The sequence below is a fragment of the Hippocampus zosterae genome, chromosome 11 (assembly GCF_025434085.1).
Source record: "Hippocampus zosterae strain Florida chromosome 11, ASM2543408v3, whole genome shotgun sequence".
NCBI classification, from domain to species: domain Eukaryota; kingdom Metazoa; phylum Chordata; class Actinopteri; order Syngnathiformes; family Syngnathidae; genus Hippocampus; species Hippocampus zosterae.
In genome coordinates, this window is record NC_067461.1 from 23,362,031 (window position 1) to 23,381,914 (window position 19,884).

A 19,884-nucleotide genomic window follows, 5' to 3' on the forward strand; every position below is an offset into this window, starting at 1 on the left:
GGATCGGGGGCCCCAGTTTGTGTCTCGCGTCTGGAAGCGGTTCTGCCGGTCCCTCGGAGCTACTGCTAGCCTGACCTCGGGATACCACCCCCAGTCCAATGGACAGGCTGAGCGCGCCAATCAGGATCTGGGGGCGGCCCTCCGCTGTGTGTGCCTCCACCGTCCCGCATCCTGGGTCGACCACTTACCCTGGGTGGAATATGCCCACAACACCCTCGTCTCTTCCGCCACGGGCAGATCACCATTCATGACGGCTTACGGGTACCAGCCACCGTTGTTTCCATCCCAGGAGGGGCAGGTGGAGGTCCCTTCCATACAGCACCACCTTAAGCGGGCCCATCACGTGTGGAAGGAGGCCCGGCCTGCGTTGTCCCGCACTGCGACCCGGAACCGGCAGATCGCAGATCGTCGTCGGCGCCCGGCGCCCTCATATGTGGTGGGGCAGAAGGTGTGGCTGGCAACGAGGGATCTTCGCCTGGCCGGCACGTCTGCAAAACTGGGACCCCGATTCACTGGACCATTCGAGGTCGAGGCCGTCATCAGTCCAGCTGCAGTCAGGCTCCGGCTGCCACCCACCATGAAGGTTCACCCCGTCTTCCACGTCTCCCTACTCAAACCCGTGTCTTCCAGTGACTTGGCTCCTCCTCCCACACCGCCGCCACCTCCGCGGGTGGTCCAGTGTACACGGTGCGTGCCATCCTGGACTCTCGGCGCAGGGGCAGGGGTTTCCAGTACCTGGTCGATTGGGAGGGCTACGGGCCGGAGGAGCGGCAATGGGTGCCTCGCTCCTGGATCCTTGATCCGTCCCTTTTGCGCGACTTCCACACTGCTCATCCATCCAAACCGGGTAGTCCGCCGGGAGGCGTCCATTGAGGGGGGGGTACTGTCACGTCGCGTGTCCGCCAGCAGGTGGCGGGTTTTTTCCTCCGCCATCTGCACACCTGTCCGTAATTTCGGGCTGATTACCCTCCTTTATTAAGAGACTCCGGCAGTCATCTCACTGCCGGAGAATTCCTTACCGTGCCATTGCGCTCTCTCGCTATTTCATCGTTCGATATTACTCGCTGCCTTTTTGCCTTAGGGCCACTACTATTGTTAGTCGCGTTGCATGCAAATTGTTATTGCTCTAAGTTTACTGATCTCTGTACTTCCTCGCTCTTTGTTTTTCCGCGAGCGTTTTCGGTTGTTTCCCTTATTTCCTGGTCCTTATTTGACCAGCGTTTTTTGTTACTGTTTTCCCTGTCGGGCTCTTTCTGTTCGTTATTAAAACCTTTTGTGTTCCATACAAAATCTTTTCGTGTCTGCTTTTCCCTGGGATCCACCTCGTTATTTTTGTTGTGCACGAGGCGATTTTTCATCGCCTCGGGCACAACGTGACAGAAGGACAGCACAGAGGCACTCATTCTGGCTGCTCGGGAGCAGGCCTTGAGCACCAGAGCCATCGAGGCCCAGATATACCACACCAGACAAGACCCAAGGTGTAGGTTGTGCAAAGAGGCACCTGAGACGATCCAACATATAACTGCAGGGTGTAAGATGCTGGCAGGGAAAGCCTACATGGAACGCCTTAACCAGGTGGCTGGCATAGTCTACCGAAACATCTGTGCGGAGTATGGACTGGAAACCCCAAGGTCAAAATGGGAAACACCTCCGAAGGTGGTGGAGAATGACAGAGCGAAGATCCTGTGGGACTTCCAGATCCAGACTGACAAGATGGTAATGGCGAACCAACCAGATATCGTGATCATAGATAAAGGGCAGAGGAAAGCCGTTGTAGTGGATGTAGCGGTCCCAAGTGATGGAAACATCAGGAAGAAGGAACATGAGAAACTCGAGAAATACCAAGGGCTCAGAGAGGAGCTGGAGAGAGCCTGGAAGGTAAAGGTGACAGTCGTGCCTGTGGTGGTCGGAGCACTCGGGGCAGTGACCCCCAAACTAGATGAGTGGTTGCAACAGATCCCTGGAACAACATCGGACATCTCAGTCCAGAAATGTGCAGTGCTGGGAACAGCAAGGATACTGCGCAGAACCCTCAAGCTTCCTGGCCTCTGGTAGAGGACTCGAGCTGAATGAGGGACGGACACCACCCGAGGGGTGAGATGAGGATTTTTTATATATATATTAGGGGTGTGGAAAATAATCGATATTAATCGATACATCGATGCGCACGTCCGCGATCCGAGTGCATCGGCTCATTCACTGGGTACGATGCGATTGACGGGTGAAATCGCGATTCATCACGATGCATTGATGGGTATCGGTGAAATCGCGATTCATCACGATGCATTGATGAGTATTAGGGGTGTGGAAAATAATCGGTAAAATCCGATTCTAGCAACCGTTTTGACGGGTGAAATCGTGATTCATCACGATGCATTTGGTGGGTATCGGTAAAATCCGATTCTAGCAACCGTTTTATTCATGTTAAACGTCACCTATTTGCCCTTTCCTAGGCGCAATGAATGCACCATCATTGTTTTGCGTTTTGTGTTGAATACGGACGGTACACAACTAGCGAAACATGGAAGTTAGCGCAAGCAGCAGCGAGGAATCTATTATATTTAATGCACCCGCAACATTCAAATCCTATGTTTGGAAATACTTCGGCTTCGAAAGGAAAGACGGAAAGCTTGATAAAACCTCCGTAATTTGCAAGGAATGTCGCACTAAGAAGCCATACAACGGCAGCACCACAAATATGCAGACCAACTCAAACCGATGGCACCAGATCACCGACAAGTTTCCCTCCCGCTCCCCCGCTTCCACGCCCAGTTCCTCGTCGGACACCGGAGAAACTCTTGGTAAACCAGGTCAGGATCAGAAAAAAATTGCCTCTTATTTTGGGAGTCCCCTTGCAACTCACTGTGACCGCGCAATGGCTATAACTAAGATCACTGCTTATTTCATATGCAAAGACCTCCAGCCTAGCGTGGTGGACAACGGGGGTTTCAGACAGCTTGTGCACGTTTTGGAACCCAGGTATAAAATACCAGACAGGTCTGTGTTCACTTACAAACATATTCCCGATGTGTACAACAAAGTGAGAAGTGAGATTACTGTGTCGCTGAACAGTGCGCAAAGAGTTGCACTTACAGTGGATGGGTGGACATCTTGCGCTAGAGATTCATATAGATATATATATTATTATTATATTTCATATAAGACACTCAGTGAGAATAGTCTGTTTGTGTTTACACTATAGCAACAGCTGTGAGTCTCAGGTGCCAAATTGTTTACATTTTCTTTGCACAAAACCCAATTGTGAAAGGGCTTAAATAAGTTGTTTTACAAGTTCTACTCTTTATAAGGAATAAAGTGGTATCCTTTTTGTAATACCATACTGAATTCCATCTTTTTAAAAGCTTTTTTTCTTTGCTTATTTGCATCATGTTTAATTGCACAATATCGCAACAAATTGCATTGTATCGTATCGGATCGCATTGATTTGAACTTAATGTGTATCGAATCGTATCGCATCGTGACGACGGTGAATCGTATCGCATCGTATCACCAGAAAATTCCATGTATCGTTTAAGTATCGCATCGCTGGCAGTGGATCGTGATGTGTATCGAATCGTCTTCAGTGCTGAGATTCACATCCCTAATATATATATATATATATATATATATATATATATATATGTATATATATGTATATATATATATATATATATATATATATATATATGTATATATATATATATATATATATATGCATGAATGAATGTATGTGTTTATGTATTTATTTATACCCTGCTCTTGGCATCAACTTCCATCCATTATAAAATCCTCTTTACTCTCTAGGATTGCAGGTGGAGTGGTCTTCAGGGGGTGGGGATTTTGAAGATCGATGATAAAAATTGTCAATGATTTAAACTATAAAATAATAAATTAACAGAACAATCAGTAAAAAAAGGAACTGAAATAATACATACTTAGATTGTACCCATTGGATCATTATTTATTTAATGGTGAAGATACTTTATCACCAATTTTATTTTACACTACTTTTTTTCTTTTTTGCATTGTATAGACCTATTTAATTTCTCGAACTTTTATTTAATTGCTTTATTGGCTGTTTAAATTGTTGAATAAGATCACACTCGCGGAACCTTTATTTTAAACTCTGCTTTCATGCAGAAATCTTTCTGCACACTTTGTCAATAAAGTTTTATTTGTCACGAAACGGCGCGTTCGGAAATAAACTCTGACATTGCGAGTGTTTGGACGGAGAGGGAGAGAGTGCGCCTCAAGAGTTTCCCAGCGGTCGGAGTGATCCAGTGTGCGCTCGGAGCATATTCTCGAACACGCCCCCAAAGTTCTAGTCGGCTATATCAAACGACCGGCTTCCGAGAGTTACAACTTTATGTTGTAAATAGCGATGATGTTTTATGCTATGTACAGTAAATACAGTTTAATAAATAAGAGGAAAAAACATCGTTCTTTTGATTCCGTGTATGACTTCCGAGTTACAGAAACGCTCCTTCCGCACGTCATATGGGCGGGGTGGCGAAGTGGAAAGCAGAAGGACCACCATTTTACAACGCCGTAGATTTTTAACTTGTGTGTCTCGGGGAATACATTGAAGCTATTTCTTCTGACATGGGTAATCGGGTAACCCGCGAGGACTATGAATGGGTCTATACCGACCAACCACACGCTGACAGGAGGAAAGAGATCCTTGGTGAGTTAGCTTTTCTTTGCAAGTTGGATAAATCTTGTCGTTTGAGCGCAGTCGTTGCTGTGTCACTCCAGTTGTAATAAAGATTGTTCTCCGATTGCCATCAAATGGCGCATTTTAACAAAGTTACCCACATAGAAGCCTATTTTAGTAGAAAAATTGTGGAATCGTGCAGTCTTTCACTTGGGTCAAGCCACCCACCACACGCAAAGACGACGTCATGCCAACCGCCACAGTGATTGTTAATACATTACGGTAATCTGCCACCCTGCTTCAAAAGCTGAACAACTATATATAATGCATGACATCAGTGTTTTGGATTTAATGTAATGTTATAAATAACCTCTCTGCGGTCAGGTAACCAGCTATCCGCGGCAGAATGCAAACTGTCTCAGGATTGCACTCAGAAATGTTCTGGAGTTAACATTTAACTTCTCTGTTGTAAATTTCTGTAAATTTCCCCAGTGTGGAACGAATAAAGGAAAACTTATCTTATCTTAACTTAAGGGGAAGGCAACCCAAAAACGTTCTTTACAATAATTTTTTATGCCGCCCCACGAATCTCAACACGGAATTATGATCAACATTGCGTTTGTGGAAGATGAGTTAATTTTTAAAATACACCTGAGTTTGTCCATCTCAGAGGGGTGGCCATTTTGCCAGTTGCTGTCATCTAAAAATGACATCACGGTTTCTCAGGCCGCAGGTAACTACCAAGCCTCAGTAAACAGGCAAGGCGTGATTGGACTGAGGGACTTGTCATTTTGTGGCAAAAATGGTCACACCCTGAGATGGCTAAAAATGTGTGGATTTTGCTGCTTACCTTGTATTCCACAAATGTTCTGTTAATTAGAATTAGTGTTTTGTCCAAATGAAATGAAACGTTGGCCATAACTAGTTTATTATATTCAAAACATCACATCAAAACACTAGGGTCTTTAGCCTTTTTTTTCCTCCGTTCTACAGCAAACCAGAACTTGCTCATGAGCGACGGGTAGATGGTCTGGAGCTCATTCTTGAAGGTTTTGAGAACCTCCACATACCGCTCCTTGGTGACTGTCACTGCTGCGCCAGATTCTTCGATGAAGATTGGTCCAATGATGCCTCTGGCCGAGATTTCTGGTTCCAGCAAGACAGAGCAAGTTCTCGCACCTCAAACCTGTCCCGAGATTGGCTGAAAGAGAAGTTCGGAGGCCGAGTGATCAGTCTCAAGACTGATTTTGAGTGAGCACCCCATAGCCCGGACCGAAGACCCCCAGATTTTTTTCTTTGGGGCTATCTCAAGGACAGAGTCTACGCAGGGAAACCCAGAACCATCACGGAACTCAAGAAAGCCATCAGGGAGCCATTACCAATTCAGTCTGTAAGAACGTCATGGACAACTTCGTGCTGCGCCTCAAGAAATGCACTGAGCTAAATGGAGGCCATCTAGAACATATGCTGTAGAACGGAGAAAAAAAAGACAAAGACCCTAGTGTTTTGATGTGATAATAAACTAGTTATGGCCAAAGTTTCATTTCATTCGGACAAAACACTAAGAAACGGGGCCTAATTAGAGTTGGGGCCCGGTTTTTTTTTGGGTCACCCTTGTATATATCGTATATATATATATATATATATATATATATATATGTGTATATAAATTCGTCACAAGCTGTACGAATTTTTATTGTATTCAGAAAGTTACCATGTCTACACATAGAATAACTTGGACTGTTTCATAATATTTTTCATAGCAATGAGCCTTGAGATTTAATAATCAACTTCAAATACTTGCTTCAGAATCGTGCCTCCCGTCGTATTTCACGTTTGTGTTTTGTGCATACATCACACATCAGCTTGGTAATACGCCCTTCTTTGGATGATTTGAAAAAAAATCCAACTTAAATGTAGTAACTAATACTCTTTCGGTAGTGATGGTTCCAGCGACACCGATTGGTTGACGCATGCGCCGGGCTGTCGGCTGTCATATAATAGGCTATTATTATATGAGAAGTGCTTTATGAACGTTTGTACTGTACGCCATACTCCACTTGATTGAGAGGTGCCGCCTATAAGGGGGAGTTCCAGAAAGTGACTGCGAGTGAGCACACCGCATGTTTGATGACTCTGCCACGTTGTTATTAAAAGTCACATAAAACGTAAACCTTGTCTGCTGACCATCATTTCATCGGCTAGGCTAGCTTAGCTGTTGTCGTAGTTCAAAGCTCAATATGTGGCGTGGGTTGGGTCGGCGCCGCGAGTACGTGCTCGGCACATGCGCGCACAGCAGAGTGCGGCAGACTATGGCAAGCCATTTGAGCATTTATTCCAAATCCCTGATATCAAACATAAGTGTGTTACACTAGTTCGATCTCTTTCAGCACTAGTTCGACACTCGGCCACACTAGTGACACCGAATGTCGAACTAGTTGCATACAAACTCCAACTAGTCATTCATTTTCAGCAACATGTTAACTTGTCAATCATGGATTATTCTAACATGTGAACTTGTGACCCGTGATTTCCTGCGTGAGTAAACAAGTGCGAGCTGAAATACTCACTAGTTTACTAGGTGCGGATAAAACAGTAGCTAGTTTACTAGTCAAAGCCCCTTGACGCCTTGATATCTAACTAGTGAGTGTCAAAAATGTTACTTGTTCACTGGTGATGCCCCAAATATTTACTAGTTGCACTAGTGTGACATTTAATGTCGCACTAGTTCAACTAGTGAGGTCTAAAATGTTCACTAGTAGAACTAGTGGATGCCAACCTGCTCACTAGTAAGCTAGTTGCACAAAATATAATGAGGAGGTGGGGCAGAAATGTAGCTGCAGGATTCCTATTGGATCTGCAGTTAAAATACACCAATCGGGATTCAGATTTTGTCATAATCACACCCACTTCGTTTGCATGTTTTACACTAGTTTACAAGTTGTCTTGAGGATTTGCAGCTAGTTCACGAGAGGATGCCCATTATTGGTTACATGTCGACGAGTGAATCCAGAAATCCAAACTAGCAAACTAGGTGCAATCGATTTGACCTTACACGTTAACTAGACGGTTTCAAAATGTGAACATGTTCACAAGTCAATGTAGAGATGTCCCCTAGTTACACTAGTTGGGCTCATTTTCACTGTACTTGTTAACTAGTGATACACGTTTCCTCACTAGTAAACTAGTTGGGTTCAGTGTGACACACTAGTGAGCTAGTGACACAGATTTTCATATCACTAGCTAACTTCATTCATTCATTCATTCATTCATTCATTCATTCATCTTCCGAGCCGCTTGATCCTCATTAGGAGCCTATCCCAGCTGTCTTCGGGCAGTAGGCGGGGACACCCTGAATCGGTTGCCAGCCAATCGCAGGGCACACAGAAACGAACAACCACACTCACACACATTCACACTCACACCTAGGGACAATTTAGAGTGTTCAATCAGCCTGCCACGCATGTTTTTTTTTGGAATGTGGGAGGAAACCGGAGCACCCAGAGAAAACCCACGCACGGGGAGAAGATGTAAACTCCACACAGGGAGGCCGGAGCTGTAATCGAACCCGGTACCTCTGCACTGTGAAGCCGACATGCTAACCACTGGACTGGTGGAATGTATTTTGTCTCACTTGTCAGGCTCAATGCTGAACATGTATAGACTTTGACTGAACATGTTTGACAAAACTGAGCACTAGGTGACATGTGCACACATCTAGTTTACTAGTGAAATAATCACATTTGGCTAGTTTACATGTTTGGCATTTACAAAACTTTACAAGTTCACCAGTTGTGCACACATGTCAACTCGTAAGCAACTTTATTTAGCTAGGGTTTCTGGGAGAGTCCACAGCACCTCCTGCATCACAACCATTCTGCCGGCACACCTTCAGCAGCACAATGTTTCTAACGGGAGCTGTAAGGGTGATCAGCTTCATTGAAGAACAGGAGGAGAGGCACGTTTGTCATTTGTGATACGTTTTTAGACTTCTCCTAATTAAAAAAACTGTGTTTTCTTAATATAGTTCTTGTATTTAAATATTTTAACAATCAAATATTTTTCAACTGTATTTTCGATATGAATTGTATGAAATAAATCAGTGAAGCCCCAATCAAATTCTACTCCATCTAATCTGCTCGATCACACTGCTGTCAACCTGCTGTAAATAATGCCTTCATTCATGATTGTAGAAACCCCAGAACGGTAAACATGTGATTATTTTATTTTAAAATATAAGAAGCAGGTGGCCCGGTAGTCCAGTGGTTAGCACGTCGGCTTCACAGTGCAGAGGTACCGGGTTCGATTCCAGCTCCGGCCTCCCTGTGTGGAGTTTGCATGTTCTCCCCGGGCCTGCGTGGGTTTTCTCCGGGTGCTCCGGTTTCCTCCCACATTCCAAAAACATACATAGCAGGCTGATTGAATACTCTAAATTGTCCCTAGGTGCGAGTGTGAGTGCAAATGGTTGTTCGTTTCTATGTGTCCTGCGATTGGCTGGCAACCGATTCAGGGTGTCTCCCGCCTACTGCCCGAAGACAGCTGGGATAGGCTCCGCACCCCCCGCGACCCTAGTGAGGATCAAGTGGCTAGGAAGATGAATGAATGAATGAATATAAGAAGCCTTTTTTCTATTGTGCTCATTTTTGTTGTATTGCACAACAAATGTATTAGATGAGCCGGTTTGGGGGACATCATCAACCAAGCTGCTGCTCCAATTGCAATGCAATATATTGTCCTGCTCTCCTAAATTCGCATCTACACCACAAATTATAGCATCCTAACTGATTTAGCAACAACTGAAAATTCACATAATTATTTAGGGAGTTGCAGAACTGTTGCATTATATGGTGCCCTATTAATTTTATTTAGTATAGCATACATATATAAAAGTGGAAAGATATTGTAGAGCTGTACCATTACTCTTTATCTCTGTGTACATAATAAATAAACATCACCTACAGATAACATTGACTGGTAAAAATTGCTTGATTCCTTCTGTGTACTGTAGATATTACGCAAATGGCGGTAAATAATTGTGAAAGCTCAGAATCAGGTTTTAAAGGGTTAATTTTTTGCTGGGTGGAGCTCTTATCATGGAGCCAATAGGAGGTGTTCACTTCTGGCACTGTCCTGCCTCCTGATTAGCATTTAGCGTAACTAGTGTGACCAGTGAGCCATTAGTGTTTCACATGTTGTACAAGTGAACATTTTGCCATCACTAGTTAACTAGTTAAATCAAACGACCATTTAACTCGTTGACTAGTGAGTAGGGTGACATCCACTAGTTCCACTAGTCGAACTAGTGAAGTCAAAATGTCGCACTGGAGGATGTTTGGGGCATCACTGGTGAGCAAGTAACATTTTTGGACTCACTTGTTGGATATCAAGGCTTTAACGGTCTTAAACTAGAGCACTATCGATGTTTTATCCTCCACTAGTTAACTATTGGATATTTCAGCTCCCACTAGTTAAATAGTGCAGGAAATCATAGGCCACTAGTTAACATGTTAGAACAATCCATGTTTCACTAGTTAAGATGTTAACACGTTTTAAAGCTTACTAGTAAGACTTTGAACCTCACTAGTTTGGTCTAGTGGCCCACTAGGGCATAAAAAAGCTGACTAGCTGGGAAGTTCCCTCTGGTTGTGTGCTTCCAGGTGTCACTAGTTAGAATTTTGTCAACACTAGTTGGACAAAAGTGGCACTAGTTGCCAAAAATGAGTGGCTAGTGAGGATTTCTGTGCAACTAGTTCGACATTCGGTGTCACTAGTGTGGCCGTGTGTCGAACAAGTGCTGAAAGAGATCGAACTAGTGTAACACACTCATGTCTGATATCAGGGATTTGGAATAAATGCTCAAATGGCTTGCCATAGCACACTATTGACTGCTGAGACGTGCTTAACTCGAGTGAAGTTGCTACAGTACGTGCATATTATGGAACAGCTTCTGGACAAACACAAATGTAGAGCTATTTTGATCTCCTTTTGGAGAATAAGGTATTTATTAAAATCTCCTCGTCTCACCAAGTGCCTCTCGGATTTTTGACATGTCTTATTCCATTGTGTGTGTGTGTGTGTGTGTGTGTGTGTGTGTGTGTTCTCCACAACAGGGGAAATGGCATGAACGCAACAGACTGAAATTTAAAACACTGGAGCATCTTATTTTTCAAAATTTGTGAAGACAAAGCCCACAAGCATCCTCATTCACATGCCTTTCACATTATTGAAACACATTGAATGATACAATATGAATGCATGGATGTGAATGATGTTGTCATGGGTCAATGTCATCTTTATTGTCAAGTATGCTTTATGTATGACATGCAGCATAGATGAAATTTCTTCCTCTGAATCCTCAGTGCATATATGCATGCAAACATGCTGTGCATTAAACACACAGCTAAGAAAGGATATCAGCTACACTGTATAAAAAAGACATGTAATCTGAACAGTACAGACAATATAAACAGCGTAAACAACATAAACAATGGCTATTGTGGGTAGAGTGAGGTAGTGCATTGTATACACTTCATCAAATCAGTCTGTCAGGTGGCAGTGGTCAGCAACACAGTATCAACACTGTGTGTCATTGTGTCGACACGCATCATGAGGCCTTTTTTTTTTTTTTGCCGCGATCTCCATCCATTATCCACACGTTTTCTCAGCGTGCAGACTAGAATAGCAATCTGCATGCGCACGTAATGTTTCCTGTTCTGACCCCCGCCCATCACTTAAAAAACAAAAACAAAACCAAAACCAAAGAAGATTAGATTAGTCGAAGAAAAACACTCACACACCACACCACACACATCCAGGCACAGTGAAACTACGTTGATCACACAGGAGAGATTCTATCACACAGAGTCAACTAGTGTGTGGTGATATTGATGGTAAACAATTTTTCGGTACCGTACAAATGATCCCACTGAAACAACACGTTACTGGAAACGATCGTTACCGTGAAATCCTCAGGCGTACGTATGTGTGCGTGTGTATCTCGGGGCACTTCCTTTTGGTTTTGGGTCACTTCCTGTTGATTTGAGTTAAACGACAAAAGTTCCTATCTGATCATCTTGAAAAGCTGTAACGTATCAAGTTAAAAAAAGGCAAACGATAATACAAATGCATGGACGGACATCAACTCGTCCGCAGAGGAATCTGTGATTCCGTAATTTGGGCATTTGCAGATTTCAAAGCTCTCTGAGGGATTGAACGTAGTCAGTGAAAGTAGTTCCATCTTAAGAAAACATGGTATTCCTTTCCACTGCTATGCAGATGACTGCCAGATCTATGTCCCACTGAGCAAGAAAGACACCTTCTCATTAAGGCCACTCCTATCCTGTCTGGAAGAAATCAAAACCTGGATGGCACAAAATTTCTTGAAGTTCAACGAAAAGAAGACAGAGGTGATATTGTTTGGCCCCAGTGGACCTTGTACATTCCATCCTGTAGACTTGGGCCCCCTATCTCCTTATCTGAAATCAACGGTCTCAAACTTGGGACTTAAACTGGACAGTGATTTCAAACTCGATCGGCAAATTGGTGCCGTTGTTAAATCCAGCTTCTTTCACCTTAGATAGCTGGCCAAAATAAAACCTTTCCTCTCACATGAACACTTTGAGACAGTAATTCATGCCTTTGTCACATCCCGGCTCGATTACTGCAACGCCCTGTACTTTGGAGTCAGCCAGTCCTCCATCAAGCGCCTTCAGCTGGTACAGAATGCCGCTGCTCGCCTCTTGACTGGTACTCGTAAGAGGGAGCATATAACTCCTACTTTGGCATCCCTTCACTGGCTCCCCATTCATTTTAGAATTATTTTTAAGATCCTCCTCTTTGTTTTCAAATCTCTGAATAATCTCGCGCCACCTTACCTCTCTGAGCTCATACGCCCCTACACCCCTGCCCGGCGCCTCAGGTCTGTGGACCAGTCTTTGCTAGACGTACCAAGAACTAAACTGAGGCTCAGAGGGGATCGAGCCTTTTCTGTTGCTGGTCCATCTCTCTGGAATGACCTCCCACTGAACATTCGGCAAGCCTCCTCGCTGCCCATCTTTAAAGCCCTCCTCAAAACTCACTTGTATTCTTTGGCGTTTGATTCAGCATGACTTCGATTTGCTATTGATTTTACTGCTTGGTGCTTTCTACCGCCTTATTACTTATTACTTATTACTGATTCGTCTTACTGTTTATTGTATATGTTAAATCGCTCCATGTACAGCACTTTGTATGCAGCGATGGCTGTTTGAAAGTGCTCTATAAATACTGTTGACTTGACTTGAGTGAAAATAAGGGTGAATTGTACAATATTACATTTTCATGTCATTTCCATCCTCTGAGCGAGATGTCACCTTCAGATAGGCTATGTTCACACTACAGGCATGATAAGCACTTTTTATGTTCAAAGAAATGCATCCTCTAATGTAAACTGAATGCCTCTATGATGTGACATGGATGCGCACGAAGCATGACGTTGAGTGATTATCCAAAGACAACGACGACACACGGTTGTGCTTATGGACGTAAATATGATCCAACGTGTGGCATGTCCAGCTCCTGCCCGTTTTGCATCCCTACTTGCTGCAACACACCTGATTCACGGATCATCTCATCAGCAAGCTCTGATTAAGTTTACGGCCATACTACCCTGAGAACGCCCGATCTCGTCTGATCTCGCAGGCTAAGCAGGGTCGGGCCTGGTTAGTACTTGGATGGAAGGGAGACAAGTATGACAACAATCCTCATCATTTGAATCAGTTGTGTTGCAGCAGAGAGAGGGGGAAAACAGGACAGTGGCCTCTGGGGAGCGATTTTGTAAACTCCTGGTCTAGGGGCTCATTTTTTATCATGTTATATTGACAGGAGTGATGTGGGAGGTAGTGGAATTATTATGGGGGAATGAGAAGACGCTTTTCACACGGCCTTATACCAAACAATACATCCTGATTTCGATAGCACGTTCACAACAGCTGAAGCTGTAACAAAGCACTTTACAAAAACATTAAAAGTAAAATAAAAACACAACACATAACATAAAAACATGGACAGGCGCGCACTTTACAAAAACGTTAAAAAGTCAAATAAAAACATGGACAGGCGCGCAATCTTCACCACTTTTCCTGCCTAGGCTGTCGGAGATTTTCTCGGACAAAGTTAAAGAAACAACTCGGCACACAGGAAAATTGTCTTCAATATCGGCGGGAGCGGACCTGAGAGCGAACGACGGTTGTTGCTCCGCGATCACACTCGGCTCCCTCTCTGCCGATTGCAAAATACAAGAAAGACCCTGCCCCAGAGATTAGCATACCGCGCCCCCCGGTCCGGCCCCTCGGTAGTGATCTGATCTACCCGAATACACAAGTCACAGACTTTGCTGATGACTAATGTCCGCGACAGCTGTTCCCAAACTGTCTTTTGGTATTCAACAACTCTTTGTTCCCAATTTGTTTATTCCCACTCTGTGATTGAATCGAGCCTTCGCCCCCTTGCTTTGACGTGATTACTCAAGAAAAAGGCCCTCCGCCCAAACGGCCGACACCTCTGCGCTGAGCATGTCCAGACATGCCCAAATTAACCGAAACTTTAAACATGATACAATTTTGCTCATAGATTCTTCTAACATAGGCCTTCATGAAGCGGTTCTAGATGAAAGAAGAGAATCAAAGTGTCCTTTCACCAGTGGATCAGAGGGAGGCTGTAAGTTTGTGAACTTTGGTTTCCTTCGGTTAAACTTTACGGTTATTTGGAGAATGTAACGATTAGATCAGAAAAGTGAGTGTGTGTGTGCGTGTGCGCGCGTGCGTAAAGTAAATGCAACTGCATATTTTTTCAATAAAACTTGTTTTTCTTTTGTGTCCCACAGCGAAATATCCACAAATCAAGTCTCTGATGGGTCCTGACCGCACCCTGAAATGGATTGTGTGCTTGATGGTGGCTATCCAATTTTTAGCTTTTTATTTCATCAAAGATATGGACTGGAAATGGGTTTTGTTTTGGACTTACGCTTTCGGGAGCTGTATCAACCATTCGATGACTCTTGCTATCCACGAAATCTCCCACAATACTGCTTTTGGAAACAACAAAGCCACGTGGAACCGATACTTTGCCATGTTTGCCAACCTCCCAATCGGCTTGCCCTACTCTGCCTCGTTCAAACGCTATCACTTAGACCATCACCGCTACCTTGGAGGAGATGGCGTAGATGTCGACATCCCGACTGATTTTGAAGGCTGGTTTTTCTGTACACGTTTCCGCAAATTCATCTGGATTATTCTTCAGCCTCTTTTCTATGCCATTCGACCTCTTTGTATAAACCCAAAACCTATAACACAGTTGGAACTGACCAATGTTTTTGTTCAACTCTCCTTTGACGTTCTGCTCTTCTGGGTGTGGGGGGTCAAGCCTGTGGTGTACATGCTGGCTGGCTCCTTGCTAGGTATGGGTATACACCCGATCTCTGGTCACTTCATCGCCGAACACTACATGTTCCTCAAGGGCCATGAAACCTACTCCTACTACGGCTGCCTCAATCTGCTCACCTTCAATGTTGGCTATCACAATGAACACCATGACTTCCCCAGCATCCCGGGACGAAGGCTCCCTTTGGTACGTACACTGTACTTCAAAATGTCGCTAGTAATCACTTATTGGAAGTGCAGTGGTGGCCAAAGGCAGCCACGCTCCCACATAAACACCCCTGAGCTCTTTGACAGCACAAAAAAAATAAAAATAATCACTGATATTAGCACGTGCAGTTAAGTGTAGAAATGTTTCATTGTTGATTTCCCCCCCTAAAATCTATTTTTATCTCTGAAGTGAAGTGTGGTAAGAGGTGAAAATGTTCCGGGGGGGGGGGGGGGGGTAAACTTTTTCAAGGCACTGAAGAGGTCGAGAGAGGGGTAGAGGGGGAGAGACTCTCCCATCATCTCCCAAAACGTCAATAATCCTCATGTCGACAACTAAGCGAAAATAATAATCACTAAAGGTGGATGAGGAGCAATGAAGCATGTGACACTCAAAGCAAGAAATATGAATAGGAAAATATGGAGTGAGACATGACCAAGTAAACACGACGATGACAATGATCCCATTGAATAAGACATGAGTGGCTAGAGGCAGCTGATTGATAGATTCAAGGAACAGCGTCGAAGAAAACTGTTTGAAATGAAACCCTAATGAGTAAACATGACATGAAAAAAGGATACAAGAGAAAAGGAGACATAATATGAAACAAAAATCTAATCAAAACATAGTAAATAAAAACCATCGATCAACACACCCATGATATTATAACGGGTCCACAATGTCATAAAAGTCCTGAGTCTATAACCCAATAACTTTTAAGCAATATTTTTTTGGAGGTGGTTAATAGATTTTAGTCCTGGTAAAAAAAAAAAAAAACTAACAAACATGCAGTAAAGGATATCTTATCTTAATTGAGCCCATAATGTAATCAATCATAAGATAATTATTAAGATCACTAACTTTATTTTGGTTATAATTCTGAAAATACATGCCCCCTGCCCCCTTTTAATTTGATTGTTAGTCGTCTCTGCTGCTCCTTAGCCTGTCAAGCTATCTCCAAATGTAGTCGAAGCACATCCAAGATAAAAAGTTATTAAGTGGTATTAGTATTATGCCAGTCAAGACTCAATTTTTGATTTTCCTGTTGGTGCTGTGACACGATGCTGTTCATTTTTCATTTGTTTCTTGGTCTCTTCTGGCATAAAAGTGTCCAATAGCGTCATTTGAGTATTGCCATAATTTTAGTGATAGGCTCACGTAGCGAACCTGCGTACTATGCAATGTTGTGTAACTAGTCCAACTAACAAGAGGATAGTTCCTCACCAACATTAATGTGAACATATGGAGGTGTGTAATAATCCTTGTTAGAACAAGACAATATTATTTGTTCTACAGTGGTATGTGTACTTGCGAAATGAATGTTCTGGAATGAATTTCTTAACTAGAAAATTTTTTTGTTCCCCCCCAAAAAAATTCTGATATAATGTGTCAAGATGCATCAAAATATGTCACAAATACATGTTACAATCAGATTAAGGCACAATAATTGAGAGTGATGCATAATGTAAAAAAATAAGAGATTAAGATGAAGAATGAGGGTTATTTAACTCATCATTTTGTGTCCTCTTTAGTTCATGGTCTCTCTCACACGTGATTTTGGCCTGGCGTTTTTTAAAGAACCGATCCAAGGACGTTTCCTTTTGTCACATCTACACACGTAGACATGTACTCGTAATGTAGTTTCATCTTAACCAACAGGATGCCAGGAAGATGCCAGGTAACAGCCAATGGCAGAGCAGCTATAAGTATGTTGCATTCAGGAAACTTGGAGCTGCGACAAGCAGCCCATACTGTATTTTTACCTTTTGTATCTCTATATTTATTTCGTAACAAGAGGCAATATGTTCCTGTTGAGGTGTCTCGTAACTTGAAAATTTCGTATGAAGAGACTTTTAAGTTGAGGTACCACTATATTCACATTGTAAGGTTGCCTCTCGTCGCCTCACAGAGGCAGAAAATTAACTCGATGTCCAAGAAACATGACCAATTGGCATCAAAACCTATGCATCATAATTCAACATAATTGTTTAAAAAAATATTTCTTATCAGGGAGTTTTTGTACAGTTATCATTTCTATGGTATACTTCAAAATACTGCAAATGTGGGTAGTTGATCACATGTGATTTTTCAGTGTCACTCCTAAGACCCGAACTCTTGCAAGGCATGCATTTTTATTTTAATTTTATTTTCTCTTTGATATTTAGGCTAATTGGGACCTGATGAGTGTAAAAACAAAGAATTATCTTTTTACATGATATAACGTCCTCGTACGTGGACGCCAGGCCCTTGTAGTCAAAAATTTAACATTGTAGTCTTGAAAAACAAAAACCTCATGTCCACACATGTGGACGCCAGATCCCAAGAGCCTTGCGTTTTTTTTTGTTTGTTTTTTTACAATGGTCAGTTTTGGGCTGTGCACGTTGGCCCGTTCTCCTAATTCTCATTTATTCTATTCCAATTTTGCAGGTGAAGAAAATAGCTGCAGAGTATTATGATGACCTTCCTCAATACACATCGTGGGTGAAAGTGCTGTATGACTTCATCATGGATGACACATTAAGCCCATACTCGCGTGTCAAGAGGAAGCTGAAAGGAGATGTCAAACTGGAGTAATTTCAATGAGAGCTTCTCTGGAACAAAACAACAAAGACGTTTTGTTCACTTTTTAATAGAAAGGTATTAACATTCAAAATGTTGATTCCCTCCTCCCTCTCTTAACCTCAATTCACAGGAAATATTTAATTATCAAGGTCTGAAAGCCAACTTGTATACTATAATCCATTCACAGTTGTTGGGATATCAATTGAAGAGACTGCCATGAGATATTTGTTACTGTTGATGGACATCGTTGGTTATGCCTGGTTTGTGTGTTGGTCAAATATTTTTTCTGAAATTAGACGCATAACAAAGATTTTGTTGCAGTAAACCTTTTTTTCATATTTAAGAGAAGAAAAAAAAGGAATCCATTGTCGGTGTGTATTTTCAATATTTTAATGGGCTCTGCAACAATTTCGACCATGTGTGTCTCCTTTTTAAGTCTTCACTTTGGCTATTTCATGTGTCTCCACATTTTAACATTTTTCTTCTGCATCAAATGTACTAACGACAGTAAATTAACACATTGAATAATATTAATTGCATCTTTGTTTAATGACAATTGTCTGCTTCATTCAGATGTTTTGAGTAAAACTTAATTTAGAAATTTGCGTTGCTTTTGATGAATGGAGAAAGACGGATCTAAAAACCAAATTCCAGTGAAGTTCGGACTTTGTGTTAAAGAAAATAAGAATACAAGATTTGCACATCATGCTAAACCTTTATTTAATGAAATACATTACAAATAATAATTTAAAACCTGTCCAGCAGCACCTGTCCGGGGTGTCGAACTCATTTTGTCGTGGGCCAGATTTTAGGTACAGTTTCACTTGGTGGGCCGTTATTCTTGACTTATTTATATGGTTTGTCATAACGGCTGATCCTTAAATTGTTTAAGTTACTGTATTAAGGGGTTTGGTAACAAGAAAACGCTTACTCTTACTACAAATGTGAATTAGAAATTTTGGGAGAGATTATAGCATGCATCATGAAAGTTGCCAACTTCAATTGGCTTTTGCGGGCCACATAAAATTATGTGGCGCGCCTTGCGTTTTACACGTGGTGTTGGCCAGATCATGCTGAAAATAAAGTTGAGGGGGACGGATGTATGGACGAAGTTTTGGAGTGGCATACAGTCAGGTGAGTAGCGTGTAGTTAGTGGAGAGTCTTTTGATCATGCTGAAAATAAAGTTGAGGGGGACGGATGCATGGACGAAGTTTTGGAGTGGCATGCAGTCAGGTGAGTAGCGTGTAGTTAGTGGACAGTCTTGTGTTGTCACGTGGTGGTGTTACGTCGTGTGGACCTGATGTGGACTGTTTTCAGCATTTTAGGCCATGCCATTCATCAAAGAAGAATCCGCGCTTGATGGTCACGCCTTCTCGATGGCACATGTGTACTAGCACTGATTTTGATTGGGAGAAATGTCGGCGCCATTTGACTGTCGCTACTGGACAGCTCCGGGGCACTTCTGTCATGTTCCCGAAATAGGCAACATTTTCACAGCCCTGCTTTGCTCAATGAAAAGGTCGCGGCTGGATGGACAGTCTGCGGCTGGACGGACGCATGGATTGAAGAGACGATGATGAGAAGATGGGAGCGTCAGTGCAGAGCGCCGAGGCGCATGTGGTATTATGTATGCGGTATTATGTATGCGGTATTATACAGTGCTTGTACCGCTAACACTACAAATCCCAGAATGCTTGGCTGGTGTTCTGGCGCTTTCATCGGGACCAATAAACACTCTCATTTGTTGACAGTATACTTCGCTACCTCATGCAACTACTGGCGCCGCGCTACCTCTCCCAAAAATGGCGAAAAAAGGCAGGAAACAGGAGCTTTCTGGACAAGTGGGAGACAGAATATCTGTTTATAAATCTAAAAGACAAACCTGTGCGTCTTGTATGCGGAGCAAACGTGGCTACAAACAAGGAGTACAATATACGACGACACTATGAAACAAAATACCACAACAAGTACAAGGACACGACTCAGACGCCAGAAAGCGAAGGAGATAAAAAGGCGTTTGGCGACACAACAGACTATGTTTAAA

General features: G+C 42.9%; 1 protein-coding gene across 1 annotated transcript; it reads left to right on the top strand.

Moving 5' to 3' along the window:
- The first annotated feature begins 4,355 nt into the window (after positions 1-4,355).
- Positions 4,356-18,442, top strand: degs1 (delta(4)-desaturase, sphingolipid 1). Its single transcript, XM_052081154.1, has 3 exons — positions 4,356-4,684; positions 14,517-15,259; positions 17,705-18,442. Exons 1-3 carry the CDS (start codon positions 4,603-4,605, stop codon positions 17,849-17,851), a joined length of 972 nt encoding a protein of 323 aa, XP_051937114.1. The 5' UTR covers positions 4,356-4,602; the 3' UTR covers positions 17,852-18,442.
- Positions 18,443-19,884: the final 1,442 nt, after the last annotated feature.

Excerpts from the sequence above, each read along its gene's own strand:
- degs1 (XM_052081154.1), top strand. The coding sequence starts at position 4,603 with ATGGGTAATCGGGTAACCCGCGAGGACTATGAATGGGTCTATACCGAC. Across the intron at positions 4,685-14,516 it reads CAGGAGGAAAGAGATCCTTG|CGAAATATCCACAAATCAAG; the intron begins GTGAGTTAGCTT and ends TGTGTCCCACAG. Across the intron at positions 15,260-17,704 it reads CGGGACGAAGGCTCCCTTTG|GTGAAGAAAATAGCTGCAGA; the intron begins GTACGTACACTG and ends CCAATTTTGCAG.